This window comes from Nelumbo nucifera, chromosome 1 (genome assembly GCF_055504915.1).
Source record: "Nelumbo nucifera cultivar China Antique chromosome 1, China Antique-T2T, whole genome shotgun sequence".
Taxonomy (NCBI): Eukaryota; Viridiplantae; Streptophyta; class Magnoliopsida; order Proteales; family Nelumbonaceae; genus Nelumbo; species Nelumbo nucifera.
This window is the reverse complement of record NC_142649.1, coordinates 41103009-41120135: the sequence shown is the minus strand read 5'-3', so window position 1 is coordinate 41120135 and position 17127 is coordinate 41103009. Positions and strand designations below refer to the sequence as shown.

At 40.6% G+C, this 17127-nt stretch overlaps 1 protein-coding gene and 1 pseudogene across 1 annotated transcript in view; one reads left to right on the top strand and one right to left on the bottom strand.

Annotated features, from left to right (window-relative positions):
• The window catches only part of PA200 (proteasome activating protein 200), a 99160-nt gene that overhangs the window by 79976 nt on the left and 2057 nt on the right, over positions 1 to 17127 (top strand). The window contains exons 30-33 of the mRNA XM_010246525.3: positions 8792 to 8970; positions 9715 to 9796; positions 10395 to 10519; positions 10948 to 11040. Coding sequence (XP_010244827.1) covers positions 8792 to 8970; positions 9715 to 9796; positions 10395 to 10519; positions 10948 to 11040 — 479 coding nt within the window. The remainder of the gene's footprint in view (positions 1 to 8791; positions 8971 to 9714; positions 9797 to 10394; positions 10520 to 10947; positions 11041 to 17127) is intronic.
• On the bottom strand, positions 1728 to 2846 carry LOC109114084 (glycosyltransferase BC10-like; annotated as a pseudogene).

Genomic DNA, 17127 nt, shown 5'->3' with positions numbered 1-17127 from the left:
AAATTCTGCTCCCGCTCCATCTCTTGCAGCCCATGTATGTGTAGTCAATCAAGGTAGTGAGGCTCCTAAGGTTTTGGAAAGGGGATTGAAGAACAATGGAGAGGTGCGAGAAGGGAGGTATAGAAATGAGAAAGTGTGGGAAGTTATTGAGAGAATATTTAATGAAGTGGAAGGAAATATAATATGGAGAAGGGGTGAAGAGGAGAGAAGAGGGGAGGGCTCAGTGGAGGGGAGGGAAGGAAAAGAGGGCTGGGTTGGAAAGGATAATGTGGAGTGCACAGTGAAGGTGGGAGGTAATATGATAAGGAGGAATGATGGAGAGGAGAAAAGAGGGGAGGGACTAGAGGAGAGGAGGGAAGGAGAGGAGGATAGGGTCGGAGGGGAATGTGTAGGAAGGACAGGGGGGGGGGAATCTAAGCAAGAGGATTTGATAGCAGATTTTGTGGGGAAGTTGGGATGCAGATTAGAAGATCTGAATGTGCTGAAAGATGGTCTACAGAAGAGGAAGAAGGAGGTCAAAACAAAGAAGAGAAAATTGAGTGAAGTTGAGAGATTGAAAAGAGATGTGGAAGGTGACAAGAAGTTTGGGGCAAAAGGAGATAAAGGAAAGGGGGAAAGTAGTGGTTAGGTGTAGAAGGGAACTAAGAAAGAAGTGAGAATGAGGATACTTAGTTGGAATGTGAGGGGAATAGGAAGTGCGAGGAAAAGAGCGACAATAAAAGCGGTAATAAAGAGGTATGACCCAGACATTGTACTGTTATAGGAGTCCAAGAGAATGAAGTTTAAAAATAGGTGGGCAAGGAGTGTATGGAAAGCCAGGGGGATTAGTTGGGTGGTTGTTCCCTCTTGGGGTGCTTCAGGGGGGATTGTGACAATGTGGAAGAGAGATGTGGTTGAAAGCTTGGAGGAACTGATTGGAAAATACTCAGTTTCCATGAAGTTCAAACAGTAGGTGGATGGATATGTGTGGGTGCTTACAAATGTCTGTGGACTAAATGACTACAGAGAGAGAAAGGAATTGTGGGAGGAATTGACTGATGTAAGAGGGCTGTGGGATGGACCTTGGTGTGTGGGTGGAGACTTCAATGTGATTAGATACTCAGAGGAAACCAATAAGACCAATCAGAGGGTGACAACTAGCATGAGGAAGTTTAACAGGTTTGTGGATGCCTTTGAGCTTAAGGAGATACCTCTAGCCCAGAAGACATTTACTTGGTCAAATCTCCAATCTAGACCCATATGCTCTAAGCTGGATAGGTTCTTGTTTTTTGTGGACTGGGAAGAACATTGGAGGAACTTGGCATCTAGAGCTCTACCTAGGGTGACCTCAAGTCATTGGCCCATAGTGATATGCAAGGAAGAGAGGAGTGGAGGACCTGCCCCTTTTAGATTTGAAAATATATGGTTACTCCATCTCGGGTTTACCAATAGAGTAAGGGAGTGGTGGAATGAGTGTAACCCATTGGTGGAATGGGAGGGGATGAGATTCCATAAGGCTGCGTTTGGAAGAGGTGTAAATACAAAACTCCATCAGTGGAAATAAAGAACGCTCAAATGTATCAGGGTAAAAAACAAACCGGTTGAATGCATGTTATACACTCTTGTGCATTTGGCAAAACGGTGTAAAACCATGGCGTACAAGTATATCTGGCGAGCGTCCATGGAGACATCATCTCTACACTGAACAAGTTAATAAACGATGCCGGGGTGCCTGGTGGGGGATTAGCAGTAGATAGGCGATGGGATCGATGGGACGATGAGATCCCTTAATGATTTGAGCATCCCTACAGAGAAGGAGAAGGCGTCTGAACCTCGAACTTGGCACAATGAGAACAAATAGAGAGAGAGATTACGAGCGCTTACATTAGTCCCGGAAAATGACGATATTGGCAATCTCCAACAATGGGTTTAGACAATCCAGGGAGAATTTCCTAGAAAACAAATACGAGTAAGTCGAGTTCGAAACTAGGAGCTTGTAGATAAGCTTAGGTGAGCTAGTCGATAGGTGTGTGGGTGTCCGCCGGTGCTCCCAATCCAGTTGACTCGAGTGACCATGAAGTGGTTGCAACCCTTTGGATCCTCCATTGAGAGAAGAGTTGGAAAGTAATGCTCCTTTGGATAACACGACTCGGTCTTCATACATGGTAGTCTGAACTTCCACCACAGCTTGCAATCCCTAATCACTAACAATGTGTGCCACCTCGTGAGCACGAAGAACTACGACCCAACTCGGAATTGCTCAAAGGGTATCTCCGGCATCATCACGTCTATCCCCCTCGCCATGTATCTCTCCCATAAACTGGGCTCTTTTGACAGTATCTCGATCAAGCTTCGATACCTAACTTGCCTGTACCAAGTCGAAGGGGCGTCTGGGTCGGCGTAGGGCGAGTTGATGGGAGCGGAAGCGAAGAGGGAATGGTAAACGAATTGGAAGGAGTGAAGTGGGATGCAGTGCTAGGAGACGAGAACGAAGAAGGAATTGGTGGGATCGTCGAGAAGCGTTGTGGTGAGAAGTCTCCAAACGGCGGAGATTAGGGTGGGGGAGGCACGTTGGGTCTTCTTTCTAGCAATGAACCGGCCCTAGAAAATGCCGTTGGAAGGATTCAATTTGATAGATGGATCCGCGTGGATGTAAATGTTGAACGGATGTTGATTGCACTATCATCGAAGAACTTCTCCCAGAGAGGGGCGAAGAAGAGGTCGGAGTTGGTGAGGAACAAGAAGGTGATCTTGGGCGGAGGATTCGTGGTACCTAGACAGGAAAAAGTGGATGTCGATGAGGATGAATTTTTTACATCGATTTTTTTGATGTAATTTTTACATTGGTTCTCGATGTAAAAATATGTTTAAACACTCTTTTACATTGATTATCGTTCTTATTTCACATTCCATCCAAACGTATACAAAAGTGAACCATAATGTAAAATTACACTGAACTGGGTTTTACACCTCTTCCAAACGCAGCCTAAGAAACTACAATTCTTGAAAGCAAAGATCAAGGAGTGGAATATCTTGGAGTTCGGAAGGTTAGAAGAAAGAAAGAGAAATATGATGGACCAACTTGAAAACCTTGACTCTAAAGAAGAAAGGGGAGAATTTGGAGAGGAAGACAATGAACTAAGAAGAGGCTTGAGAAGACAGTTAGAGGATTGCCTACATAAGGAGGAAATAAGTTGGAGGCAAAAATCTAGGTGTAATGGTTGCAAGAGGGAGACAGAAATACTAGGTACTTTCATTCTTTGGCAGATGGAAGGAGAAGGAGAAATTTCATTTCCAAATTGGTTGTGGATGGAATTGAGTTAACTCAACAAGAGGAGATAGCTGGGGCATGTGTCCATTCTAAGAAGGCCTGTAAGTGGAAGGGTGTGGGTGGAAGGATTGGATTGGCCAGATGTGGGAGGGGGGGATAACAGGAGAAGTTTGGAAAGGAACTTCGACTTGGAAGAGATTAAGGAGGCTGTGTTTTCTATGGATAGAACAAAAGCTCCAGGGTCGTATGGGTTTACAATGGCTTTTTATCAAGACTGTTGGGATATTTTGAAAGATGACCTACTAGTTTTTGAGGAGTTTCATTGGAGAGGAATTGTTAATCCGGGGGTGAATTCCACTTTTATAGCTTTGATTCCCAAAAAGAAAGAAGCTTCACATCCAAGGGACTTCAAACCAATCAGTCTGGTAAATAGCCTATACAAGATCATTGCAAAGGTGTTATCTTTGAGACTGAAGAAAGTATTGCCAGACATAATTGAACAAAATCAAGGTGCCTTTGTGAGTGGAAGATAGATTAGTGATCAAATTCTCATTGCTAATGAGAGTGTGGAGAGTTTTAAGAAGGATAAAAAGAAGGGAGTGGTTTGTAAGCTGGATATGGAGAAGGCTTATGACATGATGGATTGGGAATTTTTGAGGAAAGTTATGACCAAATTGGGGTTTGGGGCTAGATGGTGCAAATGGATCATGGGTTGTGTTCGGAATTGTCATTATTCAATGCTAGTGAATGGTATAGTGGTAGATTTCTTCCCAACCATTAGGGGTATAAGATAGGGAGACCCCTTATCTCTTTTTGTTCTTACTAGTTGCTGATGTTTTGGGGAAATTGATCCATAGAGCAGAATCTAGGGGCCTCATTAGAGGTTGAAGGGTTGGAAGGGAGGACATCCCACTCACTCACTTACAGTTTGCTGATGATATGATCCTGTTTTGTGAAGGAGGTAATGTGAGTTTCATCTGGAACTTGAAACTAGTGATTCAACTCTTTGAGCAAATGTCAAACTTGAAGGTGAAATTTGGGAAAAGTTGTGTAGTGGGTGTGAATTTGGAGGGAGAGATCAGGGAGAGTGCAGAAGTGCTTGGGTGTGAAGTTTCAGGGTTTCCTTTGAGTTATCTAAGTTTTCCCTTAGGTGATAATCCTAGGAGAGAGAGCTTTTGGAACCCGGTGGTGGAAAGATTTGAAAAATGACTTGTCTCTTGGAAAAAGAATTACCTCTCTCTTGGTGGAAGGACTACACTGATCAAGGCCACGTTAGCAAACTTACCAATTTATTTCCTTTTAGTGTTCAAAATTCCAGTGAAGGTTTCTAGTAGGTTGGAGAGGTTGATGAGAGATTTCCTTTGGGAGCCGGGGGAGGAGAAGAGGGACCATAGAGTTAGATGGAAGGTGGTGACAAGGAGTAAAATTTATGGTGGTTTGGGGCTTGGGAACATCGGGAAAAGGAATTTGGCGCTTTTGGGGAAGTGGTTGCGGAGGTTTCCTCTGGAGCAGGAGAAGCTATGGGCTAGAATAGTGGCAAGCATACATGGGATGGAGCAAAATGGATGGGATGCTGGAATCAAAACAAGGACCACAAGCACTTTACCTTGGAAAGCCATTCATGATCTGCTTCCAGTTTTCTCCCCTCTTGTCAAGTATGATTTGAATTTAGGTAATTCCATAAAATTCTAGGAACAAACTTGGGTGGGGAACGTTCCTCGTAAGGACCAATTTCCTTCTTTGTATGCTCTTTAGGATTTTAAAAATGACCCAATTTCTTCTTTCATCACCCCTTCCTCTTCCAGTTCTGGGTTTGGGTCGAACTTGGGTCTGAAGAGGGTTGTGAGGGACTCAGACCTCGATAGTATTTTGAGCCTCCTTGAACTTCTTGATAAGGTTTTCTTAGACCCCTCTAAGGTGGACTCTGGAATTTGGACCCCTACCCCCATGGGCTTTTTTCCTTGTGCTTCCTTCTTCAAAGTCCTATGCCAATCCACCAGTCCTGCAACCTCCCTTTTCTCAGTTAATGAGGTTTGGTGTAGACCAATTCCTCCTAGGGTTTGTAGTTTTTGTTGGGAAGCCTATTTGGAAAGATTCAACACTGGTGATTTGCTCCAAAAGAAGAGACCCAATACTTGCTTGTCACCTCATTGGTGTGTTGTTTGCAAAGCGGATGGAGAGACTGGTTTTCAATTACTAGTGTCTTGCCAATTTGCAAAGTCAATTTGGGAGTGGGCTTTTTCTCTCTTTGGGCGTAGGTGGAACCCTCCATCAGACTTGCAGAGTCTCTTTTCCCCTTCTTTTTTTAAGTGGCACATGAAAAGGGGAAGGACTGTGGAGAGGACTGAGGGCTGCAGTATGCTGGTCATTATGGGAAGAAAGAAATTTTAGGATCTTCTCAAAAGATGAGGGGCTGAAGAATTGAGGGCTGTGATCCATATAAGGGTTGTGCAGTGGCTGAAATCTTTAGAGCTATTCATAGACTACACAGTGGATGACATGTTGAGGAAGTGGGGCGAGATTGCAAACTGCACACAGACCAAACCAGTAATAAGAGTGTCTTGGACCCCCCACCTGCTGGTTTCTTAAAATTAAACTTTGATTGGAGTTGTAGGGGGAATCCTGGACAATCAGGGATTGGGGGTGCTTTTAGGAATGAGAACGGGATCATTTCTTCCCTGTTCTCAGGCCTAATTGGAGTGGGGGACTCCCTTAGAACTGAGATATTAGTAGTTATGGAAGGAGTCCAGAAAGCTAAGGAGATGAATGTCGGAAAACTCATAATTGAAGGGGACTCGGAGGTGGTGATAGGGTGGCTGATTAAAGACATATGTGGCCTATGGAACTGCAGCAATGAGAGGAGGAAATTCAAGTGGCTGGTGCGGGAGATGGAAGTCAGGATGAGTTGGGTTAAAAGATCAGCTAATTCTATAGTTGATGGATTAGCTAAACAAGGGATAGAAAGGGAAGCAATGTTTTGGGCCAAGTTGTAACTTAACTGTTTCTTCTTTTCCTTTCCTTTTCTTTTTTGAGGGTTTAAGTTGTATTTGTAAGATAAGAGTGTTTGTCTTCCTTACTATAATTATTCTTATGTTGATTCAATGAATTTAATGAATCTATTATTGATAAAAAAAAAGCAGTGTTTAATTTAAGAACATGAAGGAGAGGGAATGAGGATAAGGTGAGGGTGTCTTGCCTCGACCAGGTAATAGCTACTTAGTAGAAAATAAATGGGACACACTAGTCATATGGTCAAAGGCACTAGAATCAATTATCCAAGGGATCCTATGATTACTTGAGATAGAAGCATGATTCACAGTAGCACAAATACTTGAATGGGCATATGCGGATGAAGAGGGAACTGTCTCTGATTAAGTAGGTGTTGTAGTAGTAGACTCCAGGTGACTAATTATTCGACCATACTTCTCATACTCAACCCTGGCGGCTGCTAGTTGCTCTCCCACTGACTTCTCACCACTGTGCCCCTGTACATTGTGAGGAGGTGGCTACATTTGTATTTCCACCTTTCCCATTCTCATTTCTTTTTCCACTGTTTGCACTCTTAAGTTTGGTAGGTATAAGATCTAGGTGCAGCTTCCAACAGGTGTCTATAGCATATTTAGGCTTCTTGCAGTATTCACAAACATCATCTTTCATTCCAATGCTGACCTTCAGCTTCATCCCGATATTAGCATAGTGATCTGTCTGTGGCTTTATAGGCTTGAACCTCTCTCCTGCTCTTCTCACTACTCACCGTAGCATAAGCCTGAGATAAAGTCACCTCATTCTTTCGCCAAAACATACTCCAGGTTGAATTCGATAAGGAACTCAAAAACCCGATTTTTTCCACTAGCTTCCTATGTGTTTCAGCATCCTTTGTACACCCCCAAACCATAGTCTCCATCAAATCAATCTCCTGCCAAAGAGATTTTAGCATGGAGAAGTGAACGGCTAAGGGCTTCTTTCACTCTCTTAGATTAGCTGCATCATTCTTCATTTAGTAAACCCAGACAACATTCAATTTTTGGGAATAGGTCTCCGTGACACTATCCCACACCTCCTTTGCAGTTTCCATCCACAACTAGTGCTAGTTAATATGTAGCTGCATAGAATTCACCAACCAACCCACTATTATGTAATTCTCCCGCATCCCCCTCTCATAGGTAGGGTCATCCTCCCTTGGTATCTTCTTACTCCTGGTGATGTAACCCCATCCAACTTCACAGTGGTCACTACCCCAAAAAGATTTTCCATTGACCCCCCATGTCCAAACCTGGAATCTGTGGGATATTTGGTTTCTCCTCCAATTTTCTCCATTGTGTGAAATGAAGACCAAAATAAGTCTCAACTAAGCTAGAATTGCTATCCCAAGCAAAAAACTACTCTCCAAACAGCGAAATCTAGAGTTTCATAGAACTTGCCTGAATGAGAGAAGAGGAAAAAGTTCAACTTCTCCTACCAGAGGTTCCAGAACCTTGACACACTCAAATAACCCATTCTCCCTTGATGAAAATAAAAATGCTATCCTCCAATACTCAAGTGCTTGCTTCAAAGTGTCTCTAGGACTTGTAACTAGTTTGCTCTAGTTGTCTAGGGTTTTCGGGAAAATACTCCCAAGAACTTGCCTTGGGCTTCAACTGGGGATGAAAAACTTCACAAAACCTCTCCAAAAACTCTCCCAACTAGGCTACATAAGCTGCTCCCTAATCAGCCGATCAATTCTCCATACACACTATGTATGGGCAAAGAGAGAAGAAAGAAAAGAAGGTGAAGACCTGTTCCGATACCAAATTGTAAATCACACCTGCACTATTCTGAATTAAAAGAAAAGAAACAGGAGAAAAGGAGATTGGAGAGAGAGAAGTGGAGGAAGAAGATGGAAAAAAAGGAAGAGAGAGTAGTTCAAAACCTTTCTTCTGTCCCCAATGATCTCTTTTATTCTTTTGTTGTAAAAAATAAGGACAATTACATGAGTGCCCTTAGTAGGGCGTCCATCACTAAAGACAACAATAAAAAAGAGAAAACAGGCCCATAACTAAGGCCCATTTGGCTCTTTACCTCTACAACATCATTAGTGAAAAAAACATGGAAACCCCTATTTGTAACGATAAGTCAACACGTAGGGATATGTTTATTTCAAAGCACATTTTGCTTAACGATTAGGAGAGTGCTTCCTTCATCAAAACAGATGTGTTCATACGAGTTATCCATCCAAAATCTAAGTAGAATTTGTTTTCTGGTTGTTTTAAAATTGTTAAGTCTAATAATACTCAAGTCAACTCAACTCAGCCTTATTTGGGGTTGGCTACATGAATCCTATCCTGCCATTCCTGAAAATTGTTAAATTTGATAAAATGTTACAATCTCTGAAGTTTGTGCATTTGGCCTTTCTTCCCTTTTATCCACCTGGATTTCCTAAAATAATTTTGTACTGAAATGATCTTCCGGGATTGCCTGTCAGCTTTAGTATGCTGAAAGTGTTTTCTGCTGGATGTGTCGGTTTTTACATATTTGTCTAAAGAATTTCTTGGATCTTTGAAGGAAACTTCAAATAAAGATTTATCAACATTAGCCAAGGTGGCATTTGAATTATTAAAATGGAGAATTTTTCTGGAGCCCCATCTTCAAAAGGCTGTATCAGTGATTCTTTCAATGGCCAATGATTCCAACTGGCGAACTAGATCTGCAACTCTGACATATTTGCGAACATTTATGTATAGGTATGTTGTGTTTAGGATTTTTCATACAAGGTCTTTCCATTATTATAAAGATCTGGATTTCAATATCTGTCTTTCTTGGTTTTCTTTATCCTTTATCATTTTGAGTCTGCAACCCTTGAGAATAAATTTAGGCTAGGTTGTATATTTACATAAATGATTACATAAAAAATCTTTACTTATTGCATAACTGTGGTCGGTGTACTATTAATGATGTATGACTTATAGAATGAAAAAAGGCCATTACCCAATGTTGGTACCAGCTATCTGGCCATCTGGGGTCTTGGGAGGGGTGGACTGGATACTAGCATTTTTTTATGCACATAGTGGCTGCTCTCAGTCTCAAACCCGTGTTCTCACATTGTCAGCCTGAGACTTATACAACATAGATTTGTTACTTATTTCTTCCTTACTGTGCATGAGGGTGGGCCTTGGTGCAACAGTTGGATTGCTCCATTGCAACCTGGGTGACCAGGGTCCAAATCTTGGAAACAGCCTCTCTGTATGTGCAGGGGTAAGGCTGCGTACATCTGTTCCTCCCCAGACCCCACATTGGCAGGTGCCTCGTGCACTAGGCTGCCCTTTTTTCTTTACTGTGCATCATCATGTTATGCTTTTCCATGCTTTGGCTTACAGCTTCACTAGGTCAATTGTTGCAGTGTTGCTTTTATTCTCTCATGTAGGATTAGAAATTATTTGCCTCTATTTAAAGCAATCTAAGATTGTAAGGTCTGTGTTCTATCTCAGGCATACTTTCCTTTTGTCAAATGTGGAGAAACACCTAATTTGGAAAACAGTTGAAAAGCTACTTATAGACAACCAAGTTGAGGTGAGTTCCTGGACTAAAGAATCATTCCAGTAATAGTTAGGTAAACTGTGATGTTCTGTTGTGTCATGGTTCAAAGGTTTAGCTAATTATTGCTACTATTATTTAATGAACTCGATTTTGGTCTCTATTATATAGATAGAAGGTATACTTTTATGAAATATTATATAGGTATGAACCAATCATTATCATTCAGCTTGTATAACTGTTACATGCTAACATTAGTTTTGCATTTAATCATTATTTGAAATGTTATATAAGGAGATTATTTAATAATTTGGAAGTAGAGCCATTGCTTGGGCACTTAGGAGTTGAAGCGCAGTATGATTTTCCTGAGTTCTGGTCTCACATGTACAAATCAAACTTTTCTGGCATTTATAATGGTGGTTGGAGTATAAGGACTTTTCTGTCATTCCTGAATATGCCATTATATACATTTCTTTTATGCAGTAAAATTTAATTTCAGTTTTCTTCTTTAGCTATTACAGTGTGCTGTTATGCAAGGCCATGGGCTTTAGAGACAACGTAATTGTCAGATGATACTAGAGTTGTAATTATATTCTGCACATGGTTTCTCGTAACTCTCTCATTGCTGGCTCAGGTAAGGGAGCATGCAGCAGCAGTTCTGGCAGGTCTAATGAAAGGTGGAGATGAAGATCTAGCCAGGGAATTCCGTGATAGAGCATTCACAGAGGCATTAACTATCCAAATGAAGCGAAGGCAGAGGTTGGTTTCCCTGTTTCTATGGTGTTCTTGTCTCTACACGCCCATACATGCCTTTCTGCAAACTTTCGTACAAAGAAAACATGTATGTGATGATGAACAAAGCATACATAGATAGGCCATTTTTGTCCAGGCAATATAAATTGGTTCTCCTTGTAACAGTGTCTACTGTTTACATTTATTCGATGTAATCTCATATCTGTATCAATAGTGACTTATGCTCATGCTTATATTTGTGTACCACATTTATAGTATCTACACGACTGCACCATTTGTATACATTTGCATATAGCATTGCCTGTGTGAGATTGGTGCATATGACATGCATCTGTAGTCCATACAGACCTCTTGTGAAAAGAATCCACTTAGTTAATACATGTCTTGCTATATCTGTTAATGCTAAACCATTGAAACTTTCCTTTTCTTTCCAGAAAGTTAAGCTCTGGCGAGTCTATAGCTTCTATACATGGTGCAGTCCTTGCATTAGCAGCTTCTGTATTATCAGTTCCCTATGACATGCCCAGGTATGTGATGAGAAATACGTACTGCATGATGTACATCTTGTTATGGACATAAAATCTAATAATAATTTTTCAAACAACTTTTTTTATCAGGAAACTATAGTTTTCACATAAAATATTTGTAATCTTAAGTAGTGCAGTTTAAATCAACAAATTTTATGTGTGACCAAGGTTCTAAATATCGATACAGGCCGATATGCCAGATGGAGTGTGTTGTCCAGTATCTTTGGCCGCTTTTAGATTTTTTTTAGGTTTTTTTCCGAACTGGTTCAGGGGAGTCGGTATAAGGCCTGTCTACCCCCCTGAAACAGGTCATACCCTGAAATTGTTACTGTAGGGGTGTATCGGAGGGTCACCGAAATGATACATATCAGCCAATACGTGCTGATATGTTGCGAAATTTTAATCCTTGTGTGTCACATCCGTGCTCAAGGTTGATTTGAGGTTTCAAGAAAACTGTGTTACGAGTCATGAAGTTCAGACTATTCATATTGACATGTTCATATTGGATAAAGCTCTTATTTGTAGAAGCATCAATTCTCATCATCTGAACCCATTCTGCACATGCTGCTTGCTCATCAATAGTCAATACTGACTGTTAAATTTTTTTAATCATTAACATTAAATTTTATTGAGATAAGGAAAGATGACATACATGGCAGTCCTTTTTTTTGGTAAGAAGAAACTTTCATTACTAACAAGAGAAAAGAAATAACAAGCATACACTGAACCATTCTGCACATGCTGCTTGCTCATCAATACTGACAAATTTTTTGAATCATTAACATTAAATTTTATTGAGAAAAGGAAGGATAACATACATGGCAGTCCTTTCTTTTGGTAAGAAGAAACTTTCATTACTAACAAGAGAAAAGAAATAACAACCATACACTGAACCACACAAGCCTCCAACCAAACAAACTACAACACCAACCATGAAAGAAACAAACTAAAACAGAAAAATAAAAACCCAATGTCCTTAATAGTAAAGTATATGTCAGAGTCACAATTTAAAGAAGCATAGTTTGGGAGTGCGGTTGATTCTTTGGTCAGCCATATCATTGCAGGTTGATTCTCTATTAGTTAAGGGAGAGTCTAGAATCACAATTGAGGGGCTACAAAGAGAAGTTCAGGTCCTTGGATGCTAGCTCACTTTCTGCAAGAAATTTATGACATCCTGGATTCAGTCCAATGCAACTTCAGATGGATCCCTAGGGGAGTTTAAATCTTCCAGAAGATGCTTTATCCGCTACCTTGAGTCAAGGTTCTATATATCGATACAGGCCAATACGCCGGATGGGGCATATTTTCCTGTATCTTTGGCTACTTTTAGATTTTTTACATCTTTTCCAAATTGGTTTGGGATAGTCGGTATAAGGCCTGTCTACCCCCTGAAATAGGTCAAACCCTGAACGTGTTGCGAAATTTTAATCCTTACCTTGAGTGGGCTCTTTTTTTTTTTTTTGAAGACCCTGTTTGTACATCCTTCCCTTTTGTTTTTGAATGGAAGTTACCTTATTTAAAGAAAAATAAAGAAGCATACTTTGTAAGGATCTGGCTGAAGCTTGTGGTGCTTTGCAGATTCCCTAGGTGCTAGGGAGTGAAGTTGAAAATTACACCTATAGTAATTCAGATAATGCAAGAAAAGAAGAAAAGAGAGAGAGAAAGAAGAAGAAAGAAGTCTCAACAATAGGTTGTGGAAGAAGAAAAGAAGAATTTGAACCTCTCTCTCTAGCCCCTTTCATCACTTTTATTAATAATTCTAAGTCTGAGTACAATTACATGGATGTCCTTAATGGGGCGGCCAACACTAAAGAAATAATTAAAGAAAATAAAAGAAGGCCCATAACTAAGAAACATAACTTTTAAATACTACTTAAAAGAAATAAAGAACACTAAGGCCCATACGGCCCATTCTCACTACACTCCCCCTCAAGCTAAGCATAGATGTCAATCATGCCCAGCTTGCTTACAGAATGTTGAAGGTTTGCCTTTGGGACTCCCTTAGTCAGAAAATTTGCTAGCTGCTCTTCTGATGCAATGAAAGGTAGGCACACCTCTCCTAAAGCCACTCTCTCTCGTATAAAGTGTTTGTTTACCTCAATGTGCTTAGTTCTATCATGCTAAACTGGGTTGTGAGCAATGTTAGCGGATTGGTTATCACAATACAACATCAGTGGCTTGTCACATGAAACACCCATCTCATTAAGGAGAGATCTAAGCCAATAACAACTTAGAAACACCATGGGCCATAGCTCTATACTCTGCCTCAGCTAAAGATCTAGCAACCACTAATTGCGTTCTTCTTCTCCTGGAAACAATATTTCCAGCTACCATAGCACAATATCCTAATGTGGATCTCCTGTCATCCACATTTCCTACCCAATCAGCATCTGTATATGCTTCTACCTTCATGTGTCCATGTTTAGCAAATAATATACCCTTCCCGGGGGTTCCCTTAAGGTAGCATAACACCCTTTCTGCAACAGCCATATGTGTGTCTCTGGGAGCATGCATAAATTGGCTGATGACATTCACAGCATATGAAATGTCTGGACGAGTCATACATAGATAAAAAAGTTTCCCAGTAATCTCTGAAACACTCCCCTGTCAGCTAAAAGTTCTCCATCATTAGCCTAGAGTTTATGTTTCACATCAATAGGGGTAGAGGCAAGTTTAGCACCAATCTTTCTAGTCTCAGTAAGAAGGTCTAGCACATACTTCCGTTGAGAAATAAAGATACCTTCCTTGGACCTAGAAACCTCAATGCCCAAAAAATACCACAACTCCCTTAAATCTTTAATTTCAAATTCAGATTTGAGAAAATTCTTGAGAGCACTAACTTCTTTTGTATCACTGCCAATAACCACAATATCATCTACGTAAACTATAAGAAATGTCACCAGAGTGCCTTTTCTCTTAACAAAGAGGGTATGATCTGATGGAGTCTGAGTGTAGCTGAACTAAACAAGAGCAGCCCTAAATCTGTCAAACCAAATACGTGGAGATTGTTTCAGGAAATAAAAGTGATTTTTTCAATCTACACACCTTACCCTGCATTTCCTTGCCATATATACCAGGAGGAAGAGACACATATACCTCTTTAGTGGGATCACCATTCAGGAATGCATTCTTAACATCAAATTGATACAGAGGCCAATCATAGCTCACGGCTAAGGATAAAAGAATTCTCATCGAAGTCATCTTAGCAACTGGAGAAAAGGTCTTAGTGTAATCTATCCAATATATTTGGGTATATCCCTTGGCAACAAGTTGAGCCTTATACCTCTCAATTGACCTATCTACACGATACTTGATAGTGAAAACCCACTTGTACCCAACAGGTTGCTTCCCACCTGGCAAGTCAACAATATCCTAGGTATTGTTTTTATGAAGGGCTTCTTTTCGGTACTTATAGCATCCTTCCAATCTGGTGTGGCTAAGGCTTCTAAAACAGACTTTGGGATGGATTGAGAGGAAATGGAGACTAGAAAGGCATAGTAGGATGGGGACAACAAGTTATAGGAAAGGTGTTTGGAAATACAATGAGTTGTACATTTCCTCTTAACTTTTCTCAAAGCAATGGGTAGGTCAAGGTCTAGAAACGAGGGTGTTGGTGGAGGAGGTGATGGACATATCCTCTCTTCAGTAACCGGGAGCGCCTGAGATTCAACTGGAGGTGTGGGATCAACCTTTGTTTGCCTTAGCCTTTGTCACTGGTACCACTTCTGGAGAATAGAATGAGTGGAAACAACTGGAGGACAAGCAGGAAGAGGGGGAGGAGCAGGAGTGGAAGACCCCAAAGGAGAGGATCCCTCCACGGGAATGGAGGTAACTGTGGGAGGCTCAACACAAGACTCAATTGGAGTTGACAAAAGAAAGGATGAAGAAAACAACTCGAGAGATCTCTCCCCCTTAGAAGGATGGCTATAAAAAGGAACCGACTCTGCAAAGGTGACATCCATGGAAACAAACCGGGTGCCACTAATAGGATCAAAACAACAGTACTCTTTTTGTGTGGAGGCCTAACCAAGGAAGATACACTTCTGAGCCTTGGGGTCAAACTTGTGTCTTTTAAAACTAGGAATGTGGACATAACAAGTGCAACCAAAGACCCTCAGGGGGATAGAAAATCTCAAAATTAGGAAAGAGAACTCCAAAAGGAGATTTTAACCCCAAGACTCGAGAAGGCATGCGGTTAATTAGGTAGGTAGCTGTTAAAACTGCATCACCCCAAAACTTCATAGGAACATGGGTAGCAAAAAGAATGCTCCTTGCAACTTCCATAATGCGTCTGTTTTTCCTCTCCACTACTCCATTTTGTTGTGGAGTGCGAGCACAAGAATTCTGATGAATAACCCCAAACTTCTCAAGATAGGAGGTAAGGTCCTTCTCAAAATATTCCTTAGCATTGTCTGACCGGAATATTTTGATGCAGGTATTAAACTAAGTGAGTATGTGTTCATGGAATAGTTGCACAAGTTTAGGCACTTCAGCCCGGGAGCACATAAGGTAAATCCAAGTATATCGTGAAAAATCATCAATAAATAGGATGAAATATTTATACTCACCCATACATGGTAAATGGTAAGGCCCCCACACATCAGAGTGAACAATATTAAAAGGAATAGTTGATCTTTTATTACTTGTAGGATAAGTCTCTTACAATGCTTTGAGAACTCACAAGACTCACAATGAAGACTAGATAGACTAATTCCTTTAAATAACTCTGGAAACAACTGACTCAATGAATAAAAGGACAAATGACCCAAACGACTATGACATAACATAATATGACTAGTGGTCTCTGATACCATCTCAAAAAACCATTCAACCTAAAAGCTTAAGCTGTTAGGTGAGGTCCTTGAATAGGTTGATATTCTCTAGCACACCCCCTCACACGAAAGCCCATTGGGCTTGAAGTGTGAACAAGCACAGGCTCACCCATACCTTGTGCTGATACCTAATTAATTACAATGGGGGTAATAAGGATCGAACACTAAACCACTTGGTCAAAATGGCTCTGATACCAAGTTGAAAATTACACCTACAGTAATTAAAATAATGCAAGAAAAGAGAGAAAAAGAAAGAAGAAAGAAGTTTTAGCAATAGGTTGTGGAAGAAGAAAAGAAGGGAAGAGAGAAAAGAAGAATTCAGACCTCTCTCTAGCCCCCTTTCATCACTTTTATTAATAAATTCTAAGTTTGAGTACAATTACTTAGATACCCTTAATGGGGCGGCCAGCACTAAAGAAATAATTAAAGAAAATAAAAGAAGGCCCATAACTAAGAAACATAACTTTTAAATACTACTTAAAAGAAATAAAGAACACTAAGGCCCATTCGGCCCATTCTCACTACAAGTGACTTTAATACTACCAGATTCTCTGAAAAGAAACATGAGGGAGGTCGAATTACTAGAGTTATGCAGCAATTTGGGGAATTCATTCAAGCTTTTGAGATGATTGACCTTCCTTTCTTTGGGGCACATTACACATGGACAAATAGGAAAAACCAACTGTTGTCAAGATGGACAGATTTCAGTAGAAAACCACTTCATTCAGAAAATAAGGGAAAACTACAAAGAAAGCAAAGGAGAAAGAAAAAGGAAGTAAGAAGAGAAGAGAGAAGGGTGAGAGAAGAAGGGATGGAACATGGAAGAAGAAGGGAGTGCCAAAAGTATGTGGTCACTCCATCATTCCATCATTTATACTTAAAGATCAAAAGGTGTACAATGACCAATATGCCCCTAGTATGGCAGCAGCTGCTAGAAACAATAATAAAGCATAATAAAACATTATGAGTCAAGGCTTAATAACAATAGAAGACAAAAAATTGCACAAAACTGTCAACATGTTAGGACCCCCCACTCTCCTAACCTGGTAAAGCCAGCCAGTTAACCAATAACGGCTGGGCCTAATGCTGAACCCAGGATGAGGCCTCCCATTGAAAAGGTTTACCCGCAAGCCTTGACAGCCTAACGGTCCTCCAAATTAGTTATGTGTGCCTCCTGTCTTCCAGCAGAGCTAGCCTTGTTGCATTGGCCTTTATATTTATGAGATACTTAATTTGAAATTTTTTTTATTTAAAA